This window comes from Podarcis filfolensis, assembly GCF_964270895.1.
Source record: "Podarcis filfolensis genome assembly, chromosome: 9".
Classification (NCBI taxonomy): Eukaryota; Metazoa; Chordata; class Lepidosauria; order Squamata; family Lacertidae; genus Podarcis; species Podarcis filfolensis.
Window position 1 is genome coordinate 42,566,570 of NC_139610.1, and position 23,054 is coordinate 42,589,623.

Here is a 23,054-nt window from a genome sequence, read left to right on the forward strand (position 1 = left end):
TTAAAAGCTTAACTTACCAAATGGCTGCAAAAGAAGTTTTGGAAAAGCTTCAAAAATCACCAAAGTCTTTAAAAACCTCAAAAAAGGCTACTATGTACACTGCGTTCTATGAGTTGCTCCTCGAAGTCAAGTCGCAACTGTATTAACGGTGTTAAGAAAAAGGAAACAAACTTGCAAGACGTTTTCGTCTTGCGAAGCAAGCCCATAGGGAAATTCGTCTTGCGAAGCAGCTCAAAAAACAGAAAACCCTTTCGTCTAGCGAGTTTTCCGTCTTGCGAGGCATTCGTCTTGCGGGGCACCACTGTATCATAGTGCATACTTGCCCTGGCTTTGATTTATTCAAAATAGTTGATTTTATATTTGTTCCCACCACAAATCTGTAAACAAAATATATATTTTTTCTGAGATGTGCAGGAAAACATGGGAAAGCTGTTTACATACAGTTAGTCCAAATAACTGTTATACTTATACGGGACTAGTATAACATACTCTATTCAAGACTTCATGAAAGTCCTGATACTTCTGTCATTCTCAAATGCCACAGTATGGTTATTTTCAGGTGTTGGTCTGTGGAAGCAGAAGCACGTGACACAAATCTTAGGTAGATTCTACTATGGTGCTGGTTTTGACCTTTAAAGACCTAAACAGCCTGAATCCAGAATAATATGTAGAGCGTGTGTACCCACATTCCATATAAATGCTTTTAGACATTTGGGAAGAAAACACATTTGTTATTCCTGACTTTTGTATAAACCTTCTGGTATAAGCTGGAATTGCTTTTTGAATTGCAATTTCAGTTATTGCTTGCCAATGCAATTGTTTTTGTATTATTTTGATGCTGCTTTTATTGTCTTATGGTTATAAAACTCTTTGGAGATTATTTTCTGGGAAAGTATTTTAAATATGACTTAAATTTGGAGTGCAGTTGTAGCAGAGTCGAGTTTTTGGACTGACATGTTCCAAAAAGTGTCACCTTCCAAACCCTTAACCTCACTAGCACTAGTCTCTTGCAGCAGCAGTCAGAAAAAGGGGCTTTGGGGACCCCTACAAAATGACATCAGATAATCCTGCTAATCTGTGTACAGATTATGGTGTAGAGTGATTGCTGCGGAAAGTCTGTGCACTTTCTGGTGCCTGTGTCTGGCACTACTGCACCTCTTACATCTGCAGGAGGAGAAAGCAGACTGTAAGGTATAAGGCAACAATGGAAAAGGAGGCTAACTGGGGACAACAACTCAGATTTTATTTTCTCTTTGGGCAGCAAAAAGTCTGCAGCTGATCCATCTTGTGCTAATACTTTTACTTGTCCTTATTGTGCTGTGAAACACTTTGATTTTAAGCAGTTCCCCGCATGTGGTATACAGGTAACTTGCATCTTATGTAGGGGTTACATTCCTGGCCATTGCATGTATAAGCAACATCACACAAAGCCGGAACAACCCCAAGGAAATCATTTAAAATTGTTGCACCTACCAGTGAGGGACGAATATGACTTGTGTTCTTCTTCCTCTTCTCTATCACTGGATGATGCTTCAGATGATATGAGAACAAGGGGGCTTGACTGGCAGCCAGAAGATGTCCTTGGCTGTGGTTCAGATCCAGAGCTGGTTGCTAGGGCACGTCTGATACTACTGTTGTTATTGATCCTTTGTGGGGATCTTGGTGATTGGCAGCTGCCACTGTTGTCTCTTGAGCTTGTCAAGCATTTCCTTGTATGGTCTCAGAGTGTCTGTAAGCTCACCGGTGATCTTGAGGCTGTGTTCCATGAAGGGGTCAAACTCCACAATCATATCTTTTGCGTGCTTTATGACTTTGGAAGAGCTAAGAAAATTTCTGCAGGTTCCAGCTTGCTGGCTCATGCTTACCTCCTCATCTTCCTCCTTGCACTCTGAACTTGATCAGACCAGTTCCTCCAGCTCTTCAACAGTCAACACCTGCTGGCCCTCAATTAGCTCTTCCACCTCTTCCTGAATGAGGCCAGCAAAGCCATCAGCACCCATTTGCCTGGCCATCTGCACAATGTCTTCCACCACAGTGGCACTGCTTGGAAATCCCTTGAAATCATGCACACATTCCCTCCACAAGTTCCGCCAGCATGCACACATAACTGTCTATTGTCCCAAACTCTTGATGCAAATCTGTTGTTCATATCATTCCCCTCAACAGAACATGGTTATCAACAAAAAGAAGCATATCCGTGGGATGTTGCTTAGAGACATGCAATTTGGAACTGAGAATCAAGCATTTTGCTGTTCGAGATTTCTTGCTGTTTTTTCTCTTCTTTTAGGCCAAAGCATATCTCTTCTCTCAAGAAGGCACAGTCATCTGCCTGCTTTCAGCCTCTATAGGCATAGCAATATCTTTTATATTGCATTTTATATGATGTAAACTGCCTTGTTATATCATGTGAAAAGACTGGGTTATAAATTTTCAAATAAATAAACCTATTGCCATAATTGTGCTGGGAAAATATACAAAGCTTTCTCTTTGTATATTCATGCAATATACAGTCATTTCTGCCAAAGATCAAATGCAGAACAGTAGCCATTTTTTGCACTAATCATATATCATCTGGCTAGCATATAATTGACAGACACTGCGTGATACTGTGGATAATAACATTCACTTCCTTTCACACTGGCTAGCAGACATTTGTTTTAACTTGTGAATTTAGGCTGAGGCTGTTTAATTGCTTATGCTGCTTTGATGCAGCAAGCCTCTGCTTTCCTTAGGCTATTCTACAGAGATATCAATGAACCAATTCAGAGTGTACTCAAAATAATTGAATATTGCTTTAGAAATATGCAGCAACAATGAGTCAAATTTTATTTATTTTTTTAAAAAATGAACAAATCATTCATTTTCACCCTATCCATATCCTTTGGTACTGCATACTTTAGAATATTTTGTTACATTTTAAAATAACACATTTCCTTTTCCTTAAGGACACAAGTGAGAACAGAATATATTGGCAAAGAAGTGTGAAGGGAAGAAATGAGAATGACCAGGAACTGTAAAAGGCATACTAAAGGCTTTCTTGGGTGTAGGTATAAAAAAACCAGCAACCGTTATCTTGTAATCACCAAAGTACTACTGAGGAGAATCTGAGTATTCTTTTTTATTTCCTATTAGCAGAGTGGATAACACTTAGGAACAAGTACCGTTGTTTTTTCAAGTATAATTAGTTTTGGGGTTAGCTGTAGCTTGTAACTGATATGAGATCTTATCTGTAGTTAATATTTCCTGTATCTTATTATACTTTCCTGGAACAATAGGTGGATTTATTTCTCCATTTTTCTGCAGTTTGTAACTTTGCCCCTCCCCCTAATTTTAGTAGTTACAATCAGCATGCAGTTCAACTCCCCTTCCAGGCAATAATCCCCTGCTCACCCCCCGCCCAAATATCACCCTAAAGGGTGTAGGAACCTCCCCAAGGCAAGCTGGGGGAAATCTTCATGTACCCGAGGCCAGGCTGGTGTGTTGTGGCTAGAGCAGTGAAAAGTCTGTTCATAGACTTTGATGAAAAAGCTCTGAAGGACTGAGGTAAAATTCTACAGGGATTTGCAAAATCAAAGCAGAGTCTCAAAGTTTAAGCCTTAAGTAGAATTCAATAAGATTGTTTCATTAAAGCCAGGCGTGGATTTAGAAAAAGAAAGAGAAACACAATACAGGCAGTCTCTAGAGAAATACTCAGGGTAATCTGCCAGAATTTTGAAGAGTAAAGTGTTCCTAAAGGCCAAAGAAGCAGCATATGGAAAAGCTTTTAATGATGTCTGATAGCACTGTTAATGCCTAGATGTTTTATGACATTTTTAATCTAACCAAAATAAATAACAGGATCCTAATTCATTTCATATTGTTAAGCTCTCCTGCTGATTGATGGGTTGAAATTCTTTATTAGCAGGGGCTGGGGAGTCAGGCACAAAATATAAACTCTTTCGCTGGACATTTTCACCATACGTTTTGGTTTGCCGCAGTGTCTGCATACAATTAAGGAAAGCCAGCCAGTTCTGAGTTCTTCGGGGCCTCTGCACAACTGACATTGATTACAGCAAAACGAGAAGAAAATTCTTGGCCTCCCTGCACAATGATAAACACACTGGCTTAGTTCTGTGCTACGTTGGAAAGATCACAGTCAGCTGCATCTTGTCTGTGTCTGGTCTGCATTTTGAAAGGAGTCGTAATTAGTATTCAAACAGGTTCAGTGGAGCTCTGTAGTATTCTGTTAATATCTGGGTGGAAGGTTCCCATTTTAATTGCTTCATATTGTAGCCAGACATTAAACGACCAGTGTAAAAAAAAGGTGGGCGGGGGGAGGAACCCCTTTGGCTTTAATTATCCTGTTAAATTGTTAATGTGTCTGCAGCATTGTGCAGTTTGTGGCCGAAGGATGGGGTTATAGTCTGAATTAGTATTTTCAATAAGGGGGGAGGTGTTCTTCCAGATAGGGACCTAATATTGGAAATGGGTTATTATGACATCGCGAATGGGTAGTCAACAACAGGTTTTTGTAATTTTTTCATGGGAAGGGTAAATAGGGAGACTTTTTGGAATCTGGCTGTGGGTTGGCATTTTGATGTTGACCATGTCATGTGGAAGCACCATAACTCCATTTAAAAGTCATATGAAAGTACAGTGGTATCTCGGGTTACATATGCTTCAGGTTACAGACATTTCAGGTTACAGACTCCGCTAACCCAGAAATAGTGCTTCAGGTTAAGAACTTTGCTTCAGGATGAGAATAGAAATCGTGCTCTGGCAGCGTGGTGACAGCAGGAGGCCCCATTGGCTAAAGTGGTGCTTCAGGTTAAGAACAGTTTCAGGTTAAGAACCGACCTCCGGAACGAATTAAGTACTTAACCTGAGGTACCACTGTATTGCACTCATTGCACAGATTATATATGGATTCAAAGTGAGTTGGGAAAGTAATGGAAAAGGAGAAAAGGATAATGGAAGAATGACTTCAATTTTTTTAAAGGGAAAACTTACCGTATTTTTCGCTCTATAAGACGCACCAGACCACAAGACGCACCTAGTTTTCAGAGGAGGAAAACAAGAAAAAAAATATTCTGAATCTCAGAAGCCAGAACAGCAAGAGGGATCGCTGCACAGTGAAAGCAGCAATCCCTCTTGCTGTTCTGGCTTCTGGGATAGCTGTGCAGCCTGCATTCGCTCCATAAGACGCACACACATTTCCCCTTACTTTTTAGGAGGAAAAAAGTGAGTCTTATAGAGCAAAAAATATGGTAACTACCTAGAAGAGAAGATGTCCACTCTGACATTTCATAGTTGACAAAACAGAGTCATTTAATCATCATCATCATACATTGTATTTATGTTGATTAGGATATTTAATTTGTTTTTCATTATTTATCTTTTATATTTTTGATAGTGAAAACTGGAAATACTTGAGTAATTTTTAAACCATGATTTTCACACCGGGGATTGCTGGCTAGGCTAGAATTGCCACCAGTCCCAGCCAGCATGGCCAATTATTAGATATGAAATGTCTGTGAGGGTACCAGGTTGGGGAAGGGTACCAGGTTGGGGAAGATTGGCCTACACCGATGGCCCCATCTCCATAATTGTACATGGGCATATCTACCTGTTACCTGTTGCATTTTACCAGTGCAGAGATCCCTATCCTCCATAGTTTATTCCCTCTTTAAAGCTATCATTTGCTACTAATCGTGATGACTATATGTTACCAGCAGGATCAGATACAGCATGTCTCTGAATACCAGCTGATGGGGAACTGGCTACTTAACTGAGTGAGGCCTTGCTTATGAACTCCCCAGGGGTGTATGCCATTGCAGGAAGCTGGATGATGGATCAGTCTTTGGGCTGATGCAGCAGGGCAAGAAGAAGCTTTTATACATATTTTTTTTTTTTTACCTTTTTATTGGGAGGGTTAATTCATGGTTTTAAATAACCTCTGTCCCATGGCAAATAGAACCTCTATATGATCAGACAATGATGTTTTTGGAAATGAAGGTTTTCAGCTGAGGAACTGCCTGGAATTAGGTGGGTGGTTGCCGGGGGTCTCTTTTATGGTTGTGATCAGATTTGTAGAACTTCTTTCCCAGACAATTGTTGCCTGGTGCTGGCGCTGCTATTCTTTGAGTGCCACATTAAATCCGTCCTGTCCTCCCAGCCTTCTGGTGGTTTACAAGATCTATTTGCTTATTTAATTTTAACAGCTGCTGCTATTGCTGTTTTTATGCGTTTAGGCTTCTGTGTCATACTGTTTTCAGGTTTGCTTTCTGTAGCATTTTCCTGAGTCCGGGGGGAGGGGCAGTGTTGTTATTATTGTAGTGGTGATGATGATTTTGTTTTTGTTTTTAAATTGAGTTGTCAGTTGCCTTTGAGACCCAATGCAGTAGAAAGGTAAGATCAGATATATATATATATAAAAACTGGAAGGAATATGAATATCGTCAATCAATACATGTGGGGGAAAGAAAGGTCTATTTCTATATTGCTTTGGTTATCAGTGACTGACAATAGTTACATGTGAGTGGGCTAGTTATCATTTTTAAGCTTATTCTGCAAGGCAGTTTTTGCTGAATCCAAATATGATTTAGAGAAGTCTACCACTTAATATTTCAGGTGAACTATGCCTGTCTTACTATGTCAGATAGTAAGCTTCAGAAATCAAACATTTCTTTCTACATTGTCTCAAACATTTTTATTTCATTCAAAAGTTTGTCCAAGAATTGACTGTTAATGTAACAGGTTTCTGATATAAAGCTCCTAAAATCCCCCAAGTACAATTTTCAATTCAGTGTTGTAGTTTTCAGTTTTCTCTACTGCAGCATTATATGGTATTGAAGCATAACCTTTTGCCTGAGTTCTTATACACCATGTTTGAGTTGTGCTATACAATCCATCTAAAGTTAGTCATGACTAGGGAAGTAAGAAGGCAGCCATTTCAGTTCTGACCTGCCTTCGTCACAATCAGTGCTGTTTCCATTCCACTGCAGCTCAGCTCCTGCTAAATACTATGTTAATCATCCTACTGTCTGCTATTTAACAGAATTTATGTAATTGTTTACTTAATTTATGTAAGTTATGAATTTAACATAATTAATGATCATTCTTCCTACACCATTCATTTCAGTGCAAAGGAAACACAATATAAATGAGGGAGAGAGAAGCCATCCATTATGCATTGTTTCTAGACTGAAAACAACAACAAGTTGAATTCCATTCCAAACATGGGATGAATAAGTGAGCATCAGCAATTTGTTCTTCTGTTTCCATTTTCATTGGAATTCTGCAACATCCATCGTCATGACGAGGTCCTATTTTTTTTAAAGGGACCTGAATTTCGTGTCCCTAAAACCTTTTTGTTGGCTTCCATAGGAATTAGTTATAACTAACTCTAGTTAGGTCAGGGCTGGTTTAATGGAGTGGTCCAAAAAATTTTCACCTCTGCGGTAATACATAAGTAAATGTAGTGCAAATTACTGATCCAGTGAAATTCTCCAGTTTATGAGGTAACTGGTATGCAGAACACAGATTATGGTGCTGATTTTTTTTTAAATACAGTCAAACCTCGGGTTAAATATGCTTTAGGTTGAGCGTTTTCAGGTTACGCTCTGCGGTGACCCAGAAGTAACGGAACACATTACTTCCAGGTTTTGCTGCATGTGCAGACGCTCAAAATGACATCATGTGCGGAAGCGGTGAAATGCGACCCGCGCAGTCACGTGTTACGTTCTACTCAGGATGCGAACGGGGCTCCAGAATGGATCCCGTTCGCATCCAGAGGTACCACTGTAAAGGAAATTCTTTTTTATATGTCTTGAAAGTTCTCCAGGAAAGACAGTTACTAGTGCTGGATGGACATGATTGGGTCTGTACCTGCAAGCAATAAAATGATTCTGAATATAGAACCAAAAGATAGAATAGGAAGCATCTTGATTTCTGGAGGATAGACTACTGAGATGTCGCTGGGTTGTGTTTGATTTACCTATCATTTCAAGCCCTATAGAGGCATGACTAATAGGGAAACGTAAGCACATAAAGGGGACGCGGGTGGCGCTGTGGGTTAAACCATAGAGCCTAGGACTTGCCAATCAGAAGGTCGGCGGTTTGAATCCCCGCGATGGGGTGAGCTCCCATTGCTCGGTCCCTGCTCCTGCTAACCTAGCAGTTCGAAAGCACATCAAAGTGCAAGTAGATAAATAGGTACCGCTCCGGCGGGAAGGTAAACGGCGTTTCAGTGCGCTGCTCTGGTTCGCCAGAAGTGGCTTAGTCATGCTGGCCACATGACCTGGAAGCTGTACGCCAGCTCCCTCGGCCAATAAAGCGAGATGAGTGCCGCAACCCCAGAGACGGTCACAACTGGACCTAATGGTCAGGGGTCCCTTTACCTTTAAGCACATAAAGGAGGGCAGCAGGAATGAGCATGCTAGCTTCACCCCTTTCCACCACTATTTCAAATGACTTGCAACTCATGGAGGGTGAGTGTCTGTAGTGGGAAGTCTTTTTGTATCCATGGAGGCTCCCTGTGCATTTTGGAGCCCTGGAAAATCAAGTTGGAAGACAGTAAGAATGTGTGGATGAAGAGAGTGTGGTCGTTGCACTACTACCATTCTCCTTATTACTTTTCCTTATTGTTAATGCTCTCTAAAGTCATTAACAATCCTGTGCAATGCAAAATTAGAGGCCGCTGCTAATCAAAGGCCACTGGAACATCTTTTAGTCCTTTTAGCTCAAATACAGGGATAGGTAAATGTCCCTCAGCAAGTGAGTAGGTTTCAGTTAACTACACCATCACATTCCCCCCCCCATTGTTAAATAATAAAGAAAAATGGCATTTTGAGATGTTTAGAGAAAGAACAACAGAAAAACCTACCCATTCATTGCATTTAGACACCTTTGATTCATGATTCAGTGTGATTCGTCTTGTCAGCTGCTTAAAAATTCATAGCAAACTCTGTATTAATGTCATCTAGAAATAGAAAAAGAGAAGGAGCGATGTAAGCAATAAAGAGAGCAGAGACTCTATTGTTCCCACTGAAGACATAGCCAACATGAGGCATGATTTACAGTTAGACATTCTGTATGATCATAGCACCCTTGTACTCTTTGATCTTAAATAATAGCTTTAAATACAAGTGGTCAAATAGGAAAGGTGTGTAGCACTTATGAGTCATTACTCAATCCCTGTTTCCTACTGTTGAAATAGGCTTCCCACAAGCTGTTGCAGGACCCTATTGCAACTTTGAGTTTCAACCTCCCTACCTAAAGTTCTCTTTGAGTTCAAGTTTGCTTCCTCCCTCAATGGAAAACAACATAAACGCATAAGAGTATGCTACAGATGCTTTTGTTCAATTGCCATTGCGCCTCTTTGTTTGCTGTGATGCTATTGCTTTCCCTCCTCTTAAAAATTGCTGCTTTCCTTGGTTCTTGCTGTTTTTTAATGGTTGTTTCTCTTTCTTTCCAATCTGGCAGGTACAGAAGATGTTGTAGCAATAATGATCCCTGAGCCAAAGGGGAAAGAGATAGTGAGTCTGCTGGAGCGAAATATTACTGTGATGATGCATATAACAATTGGAACTCGAAACCTACAGAAGTACGTTAGCCGAACCTCTGTGGTATTTGTCTCCATCTCCTTCATTGTGCTGATGATCATCTCCTTGGCATGGCTAGTCTTCTACTACATTCAAAGGTTCAGATATGCGAATGCTAGAGACAGAAACCAGGTGAGTAGCTTTGCAAATGGACATACTTTTCTCTCCCGCACTGCCCCAAGTTCCTTAAAAGGGTTTATGTCATTGTTATTTAACCTTTCCGAACCCATAGTAATGAATTGCACTTTAAATTAACCTGTCTTTTTATTGCCAAGAAGGAAATGTTTAATATGAAGGAAAGGGGCAATGAGAGAGTCAGCTAGTACAAAAACAAAAAAAACAGGGAAGAAAGACAGGTGAATTAATAGATTCTTACACAATGAAGTGCTTGTTATATTTTTCACCTGCACTAGGAACTGTGGAATTCCCTCCCCACAGAGATGTGTCTGGCACCTGTTTCCCCTGGCCTTTGAGAACTGTTTTTAATGTTATATTTTTATATTGCTGTAATTCGTCATGAGAACTTATCATGACGGGTTGTCAGAAATCTAACAAATAATAATAATACAATACAACAGCAAAGAGAATAACAAGATGATGTGCCATTTGACAGTTCTTGCACTGAATAAGTGAGGTGTCAGAACTGATAGTTCTATGCCCAGGAATGTGTTCACACTATTTTTATTTATTTTTTACTCCAGAGAAAACAACCATTAACACATTACTTAAAGCAAAGTGAGAGAATTTTACTCCTGGTTAAAAATGGGGCACCTAACTCCCATATGGCTTGTGATGGTAGCGGAGTTCTTACATTCCTGCTTTGTTGTGTGTACACTTCCTTCTTAGTCTCAGGTTGAGGAATTGGAACTGGAAATGCCAAAAGGCAACAGATAAGGAGTGAAAGGCCCAGACAGAGAGTAGTCAGATCTAGTACCAAGTGGGAAATGGCAGTAAGTTAAAGAAAGCAGAAGTAAAAAAAAAAAAGTTGTAACTTCTTTTAAAAGTGGAAAAACTTCTGCAGATAGAAGGTGAGTAATATAATGTGTGAAAGAAAAATAAGTATTTTCGTGAAGAAAATTGTAACTGTACAACTGCTCCATTAGTTTCCTATTTCCAGGTTTCTACCAGCCATCCAGTCCCTGTCTCTTATCATCACCAGGGTACAGAGATCCAGCAGTTACCTTTCTCTTTTAGCCCCACTGACTGAAGTAACACCCACACCCCAGCCAAAATTTTGAACCAGCAGTTTGTATGTCTACACATATGCATCACTGCTCACATATATCAGGCTATTTCAGAGACAAAAACGGATACCTTGGGGCCAAACTATACATTACATTTCTGTTACTTCTTCTTTAGTTACAGCCACAGGGATCCAGTTGTCATTAGAACCATAACATGCAAGGAGATGAGATTTGTCCTTTCTCTCTCATTGGACAAAGATCTCCCCACATTCTGGGCATGTCCACTCACCTCACAGAGTGCTTGTTGTGGGGGAGGAAGGGAAAGGAGAATGTTAGCCGCTTTGAGACTCCTTAAAGGGAGTGAAAGGCGGGATATCAAATCCAAACTCTTCTTCTTCATGTCTATTAGATTCAGAAGGGGAAAAAAATCTCTATTAGCATCCAGTGGAACTTTTAAACTGCTAAACTTCATGCCTGTGTGAGAGGGTGATTTTCAGCCAAATCACATCTGGGGAGGGAAGGAGTAAACCTCTCTATGCACTGTGATCCCAGTGGCAGTACTCCTCCACTAATATATAAATATATTAGAAAAATGCCACTTTAACATTGGACACATGGCTGGAAACATTGCTGTCATGGAAAAATTGTCAAAGCAACTTAAAGCTCGAAGAAACACGAAAGCCAGAGATGGTTTTGAAGAAATTTGGTACATGTTTGTTCAGTACATTAGGAAAGATAGCACAATGACAAAGCCACAAGCAACTCATGGCACCCTGGAACAATCTGCTAAGAAAATATCACAATATCCAATTATAATCATTTAAGAATAAACATATGGGCTATATTACTACTTGCCTTATACTAATATATACACAGAGAATACTTTGGGGGAAGGGGGAGATGGGAATTAAGTTAAGTGTATTTGTACTTTTGTATTATATAAATGCAAAGAAAGAGACTAAAAAAAAAATTGTGAGCACATAATTCACTGGAGGAACTACAAATGGCTTCCGCTAAAGAGGATTAAATATTACACAAATGGCTTCAGTAAGAGACTGAAAACCTACATATTTCAGACATGCTAAAAATGCAAATGTGCAATACTGCTGACAAATGTAAGATTAAGCTTTGCATACCTTATTAAAGAATATTCAGAATGGAGAGTAAAATAGCCCACAGATTATATGCAAGTTTATTGGCCGAAAGATTGCTTGGAATAAATTCTGGAAAGCAAGGCTTGCACTTTTATTTTTATATTTCGTTCAACTGAAATCATGCTCAGTCAGTGCATTGGTGGCAATACATCTGTAAGCATCATTCGTTGACATGCCATGGCTGTTATAATGGTCAACTTACTCTGCCCATCAAGAGTCTCTTCATTGGTGCATGCATAAAAAAGATACAACACCTCCCACACATCTTGAACAATATCAATTTTCATGGCACATGTCCACCCATTTTGTTGTTGTTTAGTCATTTAGTCGTGTCCGACTCTTCGTGACCCCATGGACCAGAGCACGCCAGGCACTCCTGTCTTCCACTGCCTCCCGCAGTTTGGTCAAACTCATGTTGGTAGCTTCGAAAACGCTGTCCAACCATCTCGTCCTCTGTCGTCCCCTTCTCCTTGTGCTTTCCCAACATCAGGGTCTTTTCCAGGGAGTCTTCTCTTCTCATGAGGTGGCCAAAGTATTGGAGCCTCAGCTTCAGGATCTGTCCTTCCAGTGAGCACTCAGGGCTGATTTCCTTAAGAATGGATAGGTTTGATCTTCTTGCAATCCATGGGACTCTCAAGAGTCTCCTCCAGCGCCATAATTCAAAAGCATCAATTCTTCGGCGATCAGCCTTCTTTATGGTCCAGCTCTCACTTCCATACATCACTACTGGGAAAACCTTAGCTTTAACTATATGACCTTTGTTGCCAAGGTGATGTCTCTGCTTTTGTCATAAATGTTTTCTTTATTAAAAGTTGGAAATTTCCCTCCAACTTTCTAGCAGAGCTATGTTTTAAAGAGCAGATTGCAGTTGGTACACATCACAAACTGAATCTTTCCTACTAAAGAGAATAAAGATTCCTGTGGAATTTTTGGTGTATTTTTTGACGTGTAGTGGCCAGAGTGCTGGACCAAAACCTGAGAGACCAGAGTTCATCTCCACTCAACCATGAACCTTGGGCCAGTCACTATCTCTTTTGCCTAACCTGGCTCATATGATTGTTGTGAGGATAATGTCACGTGAACCATGTATAGGTGGAATCTGTTGTGACGTGGGGTTTGTGATTTCAGCTCTCTTGACATAATATGCTGGAGACAGTTCTGTAGTAACACTTCTTTATTAAAGCAAACAAGACTGAGAACTGAGGAGGGGAGAGCTACATTTATAGGGACAGGGAACTAGCTAGAAAGGATACATTTTGGAGGGAACAATATCAGGCAATCACAGTCCTGCCTTTTGGAGGAAACCAATAAGACAGAGGATCCAAATACAGCAGCTTAAATGAACCAATAGTAGCTGTACCCTCTGGAATCAAAAGGCAGTTACTTTACCCTAATGCAAATACAGACAATAATAATACAGATATAAAATCCCTTTGACTCAATACACAACAGAATCTAAATGTAATAAATAAACTGTCCTATTCGCCCTCCTGCAATCCATCAGCTGCATCTGATGAACTCAATGCAGATTTAAAAAACCACCACTGACTTATTCCTCTTGTTTGCTTTGGAATAAAAAAATGAAATTTCCTTGGCCTAATGTTCAGAGAGTATCGATTTCCAAGTCCTGTTTTCAACATTTATTGCTTGCCAGCTTTCATTCCGAAACAGAGAGCTGCTAATAGGGAGTCTTCTCTTGACAGCTTTCTTTCAATCTGTGCCATTAGTCTTTGCTGCAACCATTTTCCTTTATCCCTGTGCCATGAGTTCTTCTATTAAAGTAGCCCTTCCTGCCTGGATCAAAATATAAAACATTAACAGTTAATATATCTTTGGCTGTATGATATGTAGAAATGATGTGAAACATCAACTTGCTTATAACTTATATCTGTTTGGCCTTTGGCTCTCACATATTCAGTATTTATTCTGCGTCTTCTTGGGCAAAGTGCTCAAAGCTTAATGTCCGGTGTAGTATTGCATGTTTGACATTTGAAGTATGGAGGTTTTCCATCTCTTCTTCTAAAGCCATTTGTTGCAAACATTTGCCCTCTTTAGCTTGGCCTTTGTCATTCCCTCCACTCAGAATAATGTTCACTGATATATAATGCATAGCAATAGCTATGATAATTCCATCATGGGTTGCTAACATGCTGCCTGGGGGTAGACACGCATCCACAAGAACTTTCCTTGCTATCCACAGGGTCCCATCCCTCTGCTTCTTCCTCCACTGCAATGAGGCTTGGGGGAGAAAACCCCTTGTTTAGCCAACAGAAGGCTTTTAAAAGCCTAATTATACTGCAAGGAACAATTTAGAGAGGGGTTGCATGTGTGGTGCCCACAATAGTTTTTCTGGATTGCAAATGTGGCCACGGTCCCAAAAAAGATTGGTAACCCCTGTTTCAGGTCATTCTTGCCAATATCTTTATCATGTGGTATTTTAGTTCTGTCAGCAGCCTATTTTAATTACCGTATTTTTCGCTCTATAACACGCACCCGACCATAACACGCACGTAGTTTTTAGAGGAGGAAAATCCGTATGCATGCCACCCGTAGGCATTCCCTCCATAACACGCACAGACATTTCCCCTTACTTTCTAGGAGGAAAAAAGTGAGTGTTATGGTGCAAAAAATACAATATTTAAATATGTATTTCATTTGTTTTCTGCACTGGTTTGTTTTCCTTTTGACAGAGAGCACCCAAGCTCATGTCAAATTGGTTACAGCTCTAGAATTTTATGGCAGAGGAAGCTGTATAGTCTCATCTCAGATCTAAAACACAAAAGGCAAAAGGCAGGTGTCAGTCAGTGGACCATAACATGAGAAAAAAGTAGTTTCTCTGTTTGCTAGGAAGAAAATATCACTTCTGGTTGCAGTGGCAAAGAGCAGTCCACAGGCATTATGGAAAGAAAAGGATGATGACTTCTGCCAGCCACTTAGAAGAGTTTTACTACTGCTGCCACCGTCACAAGCAACAGCAAAACTTCATCTTCTTTCAAGTTAAAAAAAGGAATCCACTGCTGCTATCCACCATAGTAAATAACCCTCTTCCACATAAACCAGTAAAAAAAAAACCCCCTGTTCCTCTCCAAATTGACAAAATGCCCTTTAAAATTCACCTTAGATTAAAAGGTCAGCTTGGAATGTCATTGACACTTATACAATGTAGATCCAGTGAAAGGACGTTCCAGAGCTCTGGAGCCACTACCAAGAAGGCTCTTCCACATGCTGCCACACTATGACCCTCCACAAGTAGTGGAATAGCTAACACAGCCTCCCCAAGTGAATACAGCTCCTATAGGAAGAGTCACTGATCACTTAGAAGTTGCAGTATTGGAATTATGTTTCCTTTGTATAGGCTGCATGGGATGGGAGAATGTTTAGATGACCCAACCATTTGAGTTGGTCCTGATCACTGGAGCTTTCCTCACTCAAGTGACACGTGGAATGAGGAGAAAGGGAACTGCCATGATCTGGATAAACGTCTAAACACTAAAAATGAGAAAGTATAAATGCCTAAACACTGTAAAAATGAGAAAGTGATTATATTTTAAAAACTTAAGTGTATTCCAAAAGTATCACAAAAATTTAATCCGTTATTGTCCACCCTCATTTTCCATCTTAAACAGAATTTCTAATTCCCAAAAGTATTAAACATCTGCTGACTCGAAAGTTGACGTTTCCAGCAAAAATATTCAGGGAGGCAAGGAGTGTGTCAGCATTTAATTTAAATGATGAACAATCAATATGAAAGTACATTTAGTAGGTGGAAAGTATTTAGTAGGTGGCATGGGGTTGTGTTCATCGCTAATCCTTCTTGCAGTGGATCCACTAAAATTAATGAACATGACAAACTGGATCCATTCATTTAAATAGGTCTTCTCTGAATCAAACATCATTTGGATGCAACTAGTGTTATTTTAATAATAAATGGTTTTATCCTTAAATGCTTCATGAGAGCAAAACTGAGGAGGAAACTATCATGGCCATCCTGCCAGATCTATTTTGCACTAGCTCACATTCTTTGATATGTATTAAAAGCGCACAAGAAATATTTTCCTCCCTCTTGCCTTTCCCCTCCATTCCGTGCAAGCTGTGAGAGAAATTGTGCCAAAGATAAAACGCTGCATTACAAGATAATAGTTGGCGAGCATGTCATGATCAAGAGCTACATTAAATGTTCATTTTGTTATCTCCCTTCTGAGGAGCTGTATGAAGGACATGTTTCCCATCTGCAAACGATGGACGTGATCCAGCCAGAGTGCACCACTTTTCAGCCCCCACTCATTGTGGTGGCTGAAATTTGTGCCGACTAAATAGTGCTACTAAGGAGGACTCTGGAGGGCCCTGACGCAGCACTACATAGTGGAATACACCCCTCAGTAAGGATGTCATCAGGATTTGACCAGGGCCTCTTGGGTAGGTAAACAACTCTGGTGAAATTATAAAACACAGCCTCCCAATGTGCAGTTGGAATCATATCCTTCACTTTCCCTGCTTAGTATGGACTGTTTTGCCTCCATATTGTGCAACAGAAGCAAAGCTGTGCGTCCCAGGGTGGTGTGATGGCAGCCTTCTCCACGCTGCATGGCTTCCCTCCTGCTGCTCAATACAGGGCAAAAGGTGCCTTTCTTCCATGGTGAGCAGAAGGAGAAAGCGTTTCCAGGGCATGAAGGCTGCCCCCAGCACTACAGCCTTCCCACCCGAGTAGGAGACCTTTGGGAGGTGTTAAGCCCGTCAGCATGGCCCCAAGATGTTAAACCCCATATATTGCACTAACATAATAAGGGCAATTAAACCGAAAATATATAACATGATTTAATTAGCAGGAAAAAAAGATCAAGAAATTCAAAAACATAATGAAATTTATCTACAAAAACATAACTTGGTGGGGGTTTTTTAACCATGAACTGAAGGTCCTTCTGTTAACATCCAAGTCTATATATCCAGTACACAGAGATATAGTAAATGCAAGAAACTCAGTGGAGCCATTTGGAAGAGGAAGTGTCCCACATGTGTGTTGGATCACATGACAGGATTTATCAGGAGCTCCTATATATTATTATCTTTTCACTGTCTTCTTTATACGGAGTGGCTCCAACAATGAAGTGGAGTGACTGTATTTAATAATTGCTTAAACAAAAAGTGGTAGGGGTGAGCAGCCAACAAGCAGTTTGGCCTAAGTTGATAGCCTTATTATAGTCCATTACATGGTTTAAAAAAGGAAATAACTGCAGCGACAGCTCTTAAAATAAACTGCTTTTTTTTCTTTTTTTGGAAACTTAATCTACATTTCTTACTGCTTCCCCCCTTTCCAAATCTTTGCTTCTCCTTTCTGGAAACTGGAATGGTGCCTTGGAAAAACAAACAAACAAAAAAGCAAATGGAAACAGATGGGTGAAGAATGATTCACATTCCAGACTTTCAGATGCAAAAAATATGTGGAATAATTTTTTACCCTAATTCTCCAGGCAGATGGCTTCACTCATGCAGGGATGGTGTGAAGTCAGTACATACTTAGGTTGGGAGAAAGTGGATGAAGTGCTAAAGTGCCAAAGTCATTTTTCTTAGCTTAGAAAAGTATTCATTTAGCAATAAAATGTAGTGGGGAAATGCATTTTCAAATGTTGCAGAGTATGGAACATTTTCAGGTATTTAGCCAAGGAATGCAGTCTGGGATTCTGCCAGGGATATACCTCTTGCAACATAATGGCAAGGCCTTTGCACAACATCCTGCAACATCTTTTGCGTAGACCTTCCTGTTCACCTTCATGGTGTGGCCTGGGAAAGGGATGCAGACTGGACAGCTGTGCCTCTAGTTCCTGGGTTTGGTTGCCCTAGAGATTGCAATTTGCTTCAGTTTCAAGTTTGATCCCACACTGATAGTGTTTCCCTCTGCAGCGGTTTTATGGGTTTTAATCTCAAATTTAATGGTTTTAGTTCAACCCAGCCTCTGTGCCTGCCTCTTTATTTGGCCACCAGGTTGTGTCAGGAGCTCATCCTACACTTGAGTAGGACCCTGGCAGAGACACATGCCCAACTGGCATGTTCTCTCCCTCCTGGTCAATCGTTCGGGAGCTTCAAAAGATTTCTTCAGCCCGAACATCACAGCGACCGATGCCAACAGACATCAGCACACTTAGGGATCTGCAGAGTTTTTGCAGCTTGCGTAACAAACCTCAGCAACTCAGCATTTTGGCTAATCTACTTTATTTACATATAAACACACACGGAGCACTACAACATGGGTCCCTCTCTCTCAAGCATCAGACAGCAAAAAAACCAAAACAAAGGACAATAGTACCACTTCACGGAACACAGTAACACAAACATCCTGTCTCCGTCACTTCCCACTCTGTGGAGTCAAAACATACACCGTCACATGATAGACAAAAATCCCATGACTGCAATCATGGAGCAGGAATTCTAACAGGTTGCAAGACCTGCTGGATCAGGTCAAAGGCCCATCTTAACCCAGCAATATTTTCTCAGTGGCCATCTTGATGCCCATGGGAAGTCAGTACCTGAGCACAACAGTACCACCATCCACTCCTGTGGTTTCCAGCAACTGGCATTCAGAAGCATTGCTGCCTCTGACAGTGGTGGTGGAACATAACCATTAGGGATAGTAACCATCGATAGCTTTATCCTCCAGGAATCTGACTATCTGCATTTAAAGCCATACAAGTTGGTGGTCATCGTTGCCTCTTTTGGGAGCAAATTCTGTGCACTGTATGAAGAAGTACTTGCTTTTGTACTGCAAGCCCAACTGAATTCAGTAGGAATTACTTCTGAATCAGCCTGTTTAGGATTGTGCTGTAAGCAACACACAGACAATAATGGACCTGCTCTGATACCACCCATAATATAACCCTGTTCTTGCAAGAGCACTCATGCATTCATTGAGCATGTTTGTGATTCCAACAACTGGTATTCAGAGGTATACTGCTATCTTAGTTGGTGACCATTGCTGGATCTTGTGGGATGTACTTTAATTGTGTTTTGTATGAAGAACCATTTTTGTTTGTCCTGAATCGTTAAAAAAAATGCTTCTACTTGCACAAGTCAGCACACCTGTTTTCCCTCCTATCTACCTAAGCCCCTGCCCATCTTTTTTTAAAAAAATGCCCTGCTCCCAAAGGTTGCCGGGCTCTCTGGAATATTATGTAGCATGAAATATGTAGCAGGGGATTAGCAAAAATCAGCTACACCTGATACTTCTGTCATCGGTTCCTGTTCCAACAAATTGAACATCTATAACAGTGTGAGATAATTAGATACCTTTTAATCCATCCTGCATCTGGTGTTTTGTCGATACCAATTACTCCCCGTATTAGTGACCTCTTTGAATCCAATATTGCATTTACGTAGCTCTTCTCTGTTTCATTTAAAATGATCTTGGGCCATCAAACTATTACAGAGCCATGCAAGAACGTCTGTGTGAAGGTGTGCTCTTTAATAAAGAGTGATATATTACATTTTTAGCGCCGTCTCGGAGATGCTGCAAAGAAAGCAATCAGCAAACTGCAGGTCAGAACGATAAGGAAAGGAGATAAGGTAATTTTTTTCTTAAGTCTTCGTTTTAACCAAGCAAGGTGGGGGTGGGGAATGCAGTTAGGCATTGTGCCGTGGGCAATAAAATAAAATAAACCAGAAACCTTTGTGTGGGTTACTTTCTTCCACAAAAGGGCCTGGTGTGGACTGAGGAGAGTGCTGTATGGAAGGCACACCCTGGTTGTTCATACCTGCAGCAACCTGCTACATTGACTCCCCATATGGAGGAAGGGTTGAAACTGGCCTCTGTTATGTGCTTCAGCAGTGGTACCAACATGGTTCCCTCCAAATATTGCTAGACTCCAGCTCCTGTCATTTCTGACCATTAACCATGGCTGGCTGGGGTTCGGAGTGCCACAGGTTCTCCATTCCTGAATCACAGGGATCCCTTTGCAAATGGACACTGTAACCAATTGGACTAAACCGAACTCTCAGAATCTGGAAGGACTTGGGGGTGTTATTAAATGTCAGTGTATTTCAGTCCGCCATGCTTTTCGTTGAAAATGTCGATCTCAATGTTTCTGTAGGAAACTGAACCCGATTTCGATAACTGTGCAGTGTGTATTGAGGGTTACAAACCAAACGACGTTGTCAGGATCTTGCCCTGCCGGTGAGTTGATATAACCATCCAATTAGAGAGATACAATTAATAAAGTAATTGATTTTTGTGGTGTTCTTCGCAGGCCAATAATATGTCCTTGTCATTTGCTAACAGTGCAATATGCTTTAAATACCCTCAAAAAACCCCAATGAAAGCTAAAACAGTAACAGTGGCTTGGGGGGGGGGCCTACAAAAACAGCATTGGTGTTTGAAATTTGGTTGCCGGAAATTTATCTGATTGGGATTTTTTTTAACTTACTGGATCACCTTAAAGTAGAAGCAATTTAACTGCAGTTTTCCTTAGATATATCATATATATAGCAGTGGTGTCATATACATGCCTCCTTTTCAGCTACCTCAGTGCACATGCTGCTAGTATTTTTGGAAAGCCCACATGAAAAATCCAATTTGGAACAGATGATTTAGATCCAAAGGTTGCTTTGCTCTGATGGAAGAAGTCTTCCTTTGTCAGGGGAATAGAACCTTTGGACCCAATCTAATGTAATATGTTCCTTTTATGATCAGTGGGGGGGGGGGGGAGTAAACCAAAACCAGTAAATAAATAGATGTGACAGACTGCATGCATCTTTTTCCAAGCAAAGAAGCAAGCCTGTTAGGGAATCAATGCCCATTACTCCAATTCTCATCCTACGCAGGTTGATAGGTTCTGTGTTCACAGATCAAATTGTATGCTGTCTATTCTCTTTCTGCAGTTGCAGATCTTGCGTTTTGCAGTATCTCCAGTCATGAATGCAGAGGTGAAACACAATAAATAGTTTTTTCTTATTTATGCTACTTTTCACAATACCAAGGATGATAAATCTGTTGTCAACAGATGAATGTTTCTTAGGGTCTGGTTTTTAATATGGAAAATTGCTTCCATTTTATTTCATCTTCTGAAGTTTTTATTTAGGGAGCTTTTTTCTACTAATTTTACATTTGAAATTACAAGCTAGGTTCCATCCACAACAATTCATTAACTACAAAGCACTTCTGTTTTCAGTGCAGGTCTTCTTTGATCAGGTTTTTCTCATCAGGTTTTTCTTTTCAAAACAGATGGTATCAACTGCAACTTTGAGAAATTGTGAATAGATAAATTGTATAGATTTTATTCATTTTTCTCCCTTTGTAGGCACCTCTTTCACAAATCTTGTGTAGATCCATGGCTACTAGACCATCGCACCTGCCCTATGTGTAAAATGAACATCTTAAAAGCACTAGGGATTCCGGTAAGCATGTAATGTGGTAGAACACTGAACATGGTATTTTCATTAATCCTAATTCCACTTTTTAAAAAAGTGAATAAGAAAGTATCATCCTAGTTAGCATTATAGTTCTATCCTGAAGATTTTGGGTCCCCTAAAGCAATTTTCTCACCAATGCTAATAAGACAGTATAAACTACACAACCCCCCCCCACACTCCCCAAGTGACATTTTCAGCATGAACCATAATATTTAATGTATGGAAAAAACCTGAAGCTCAAAACTTCCCAGATTGGATAAACACACAACCCATAAAACAAAACACAAGGCAACAAAGTAAGCAACCCTCCCCAAAACCGACAACCCCTACAACAAAACACCCCCAAAATCAAAGAATACCCACACATTTTTAAGCGAAAAATTAAGTGAAAATTGTGAGGAACCGAGTGTGTCTGAGGGTAGCATGGCACCCCCCAGTACCACAGTGGGGATCCCAGCAGTAACCCCATAAATTAGCAAAGCATCTAGTAGATATCATCCATTAAGACACCTGAAGGGTTATGAAGAAAACATCTAAATTAAGTATTAACTCCATATACCAAGCATGCATCAGTTCTGAAAAAAAGGCACATGATGTCGTATGCCTCCAATTTGGATAAACATTTCTGTGAGGATATGTCCAAGATAAGATTATTGTTTTAGGCTGCAGCCATAACCCCAGTTACCTTGCATTAAGGATCATTGAATTCACTGGCACTTACTTCTGAGTAGACATGGTTAGGTTTATGCTGTTACAGACGTTGGTGGTTTGGTGCCATCAACAAATATCTAACATAACAATCTAGGTGTGGATAGTCTCTAAATGACCATTTGCTTTCAGAAGAATTTGCAAACTAATAGAGACTATCCTGTAAAGAGAAGCCAAAATGCATGTTTTGAAATCCATGACAAGGTAATATTTGGAACTACAATGAACTATAGAACTAAATGAACTATTTCTTCCTGTAATCCAGAGACAAATATTTCCTTTCAGAATCTCTCTCCCCATTTCCATTAGACTCTTCTTTCTTGTTTTCATTAGCCCAATGCAGATTGTGTAGATGACATACCTCCAGATTTTGAAGCTTCTATAGGAGGACCACCAACTAATCAGATTACAGGAGCAAGTGATATAACTGTGAATGAAAGCTCTGTAGCACTGGATCCTCCTGTCCGGACAGTTGGAGTACTACAAGTCATCCAGGATGCAGACCCTCTTCCACAGACTGGGGAAAATAACCTCAACACAAGCAGTAAGTTCTCAACTCATTTGCTTAGAGTGAATGTTTCAAATGTGATTCATAAAATCGCCGGTGACCATTCTGTAGTATTTTCAACAGGGATATGGGTAAGTCCTGTTTCACATTGAAAATACTTCAGCAGAACTGGATTTCTCATTTGAAATTCCAATAGACATCCCAAATGCATCCTGTAATCCATTCCAAACCAAATCTGATGGGTTACATGGAATCGCGATGTTCACAGTGATCTCAGATTGGCTGCAGTGAAAACAAAAATTGCACTGAAGGTGCAAGCAGGCACAACCACATAATGAAAGAAGGTATTGGAAGAGGGTTTTGTGGTGTTATGCCAAAAATATTCACTTGTGAATATGCAGTGCGATCATAGTTCTAACTGCGAATATGCAGAGATCTCATGTGCCAGTCTGGTGTAATTCATTTATTATCAGAAGACTTTAAGCTTGAGTCCTGAGTGGGCCTCTTCTGGCAAACAAGTTGT

General features: G+C 40.3%; 1 protein-coding gene across 2 annotated transcripts in view; it reads left to right on the plus strand.

The window, feature by feature from the left end:
* The window catches only part of RNF150 (ring finger protein 150), an 89,287-nt gene that overhangs the window by 47,002 nt on the left and 19,231 nt on the right, over nt 1–23,054 (plus strand). For both annotated transcript variants that reach the window (XR_014538436.1, XM_083571531.1), the window contains exons 2-6: nt 9,463–9,713; nt 19,402–19,473; nt 19,998–20,080; nt 21,204–21,300; nt 22,357–22,567. Coding sequence is in view for 1 of the 2 variants with exons in the window: in XM_083571531.1 (XP_083427657.1) it covers nt 9,463–9,713; nt 19,402–19,473; nt 19,998–20,080; nt 21,204–21,300; nt 22,357–22,567 (714 nt within the window). In the remaining variant the exon portion in view is untranslated. The remainder of the gene's footprint in view (nt 1–9,462; nt 9,714–19,401; nt 19,474–19,997; nt 20,081–21,203; nt 21,301–22,356; nt 22,568–23,054) is intronic.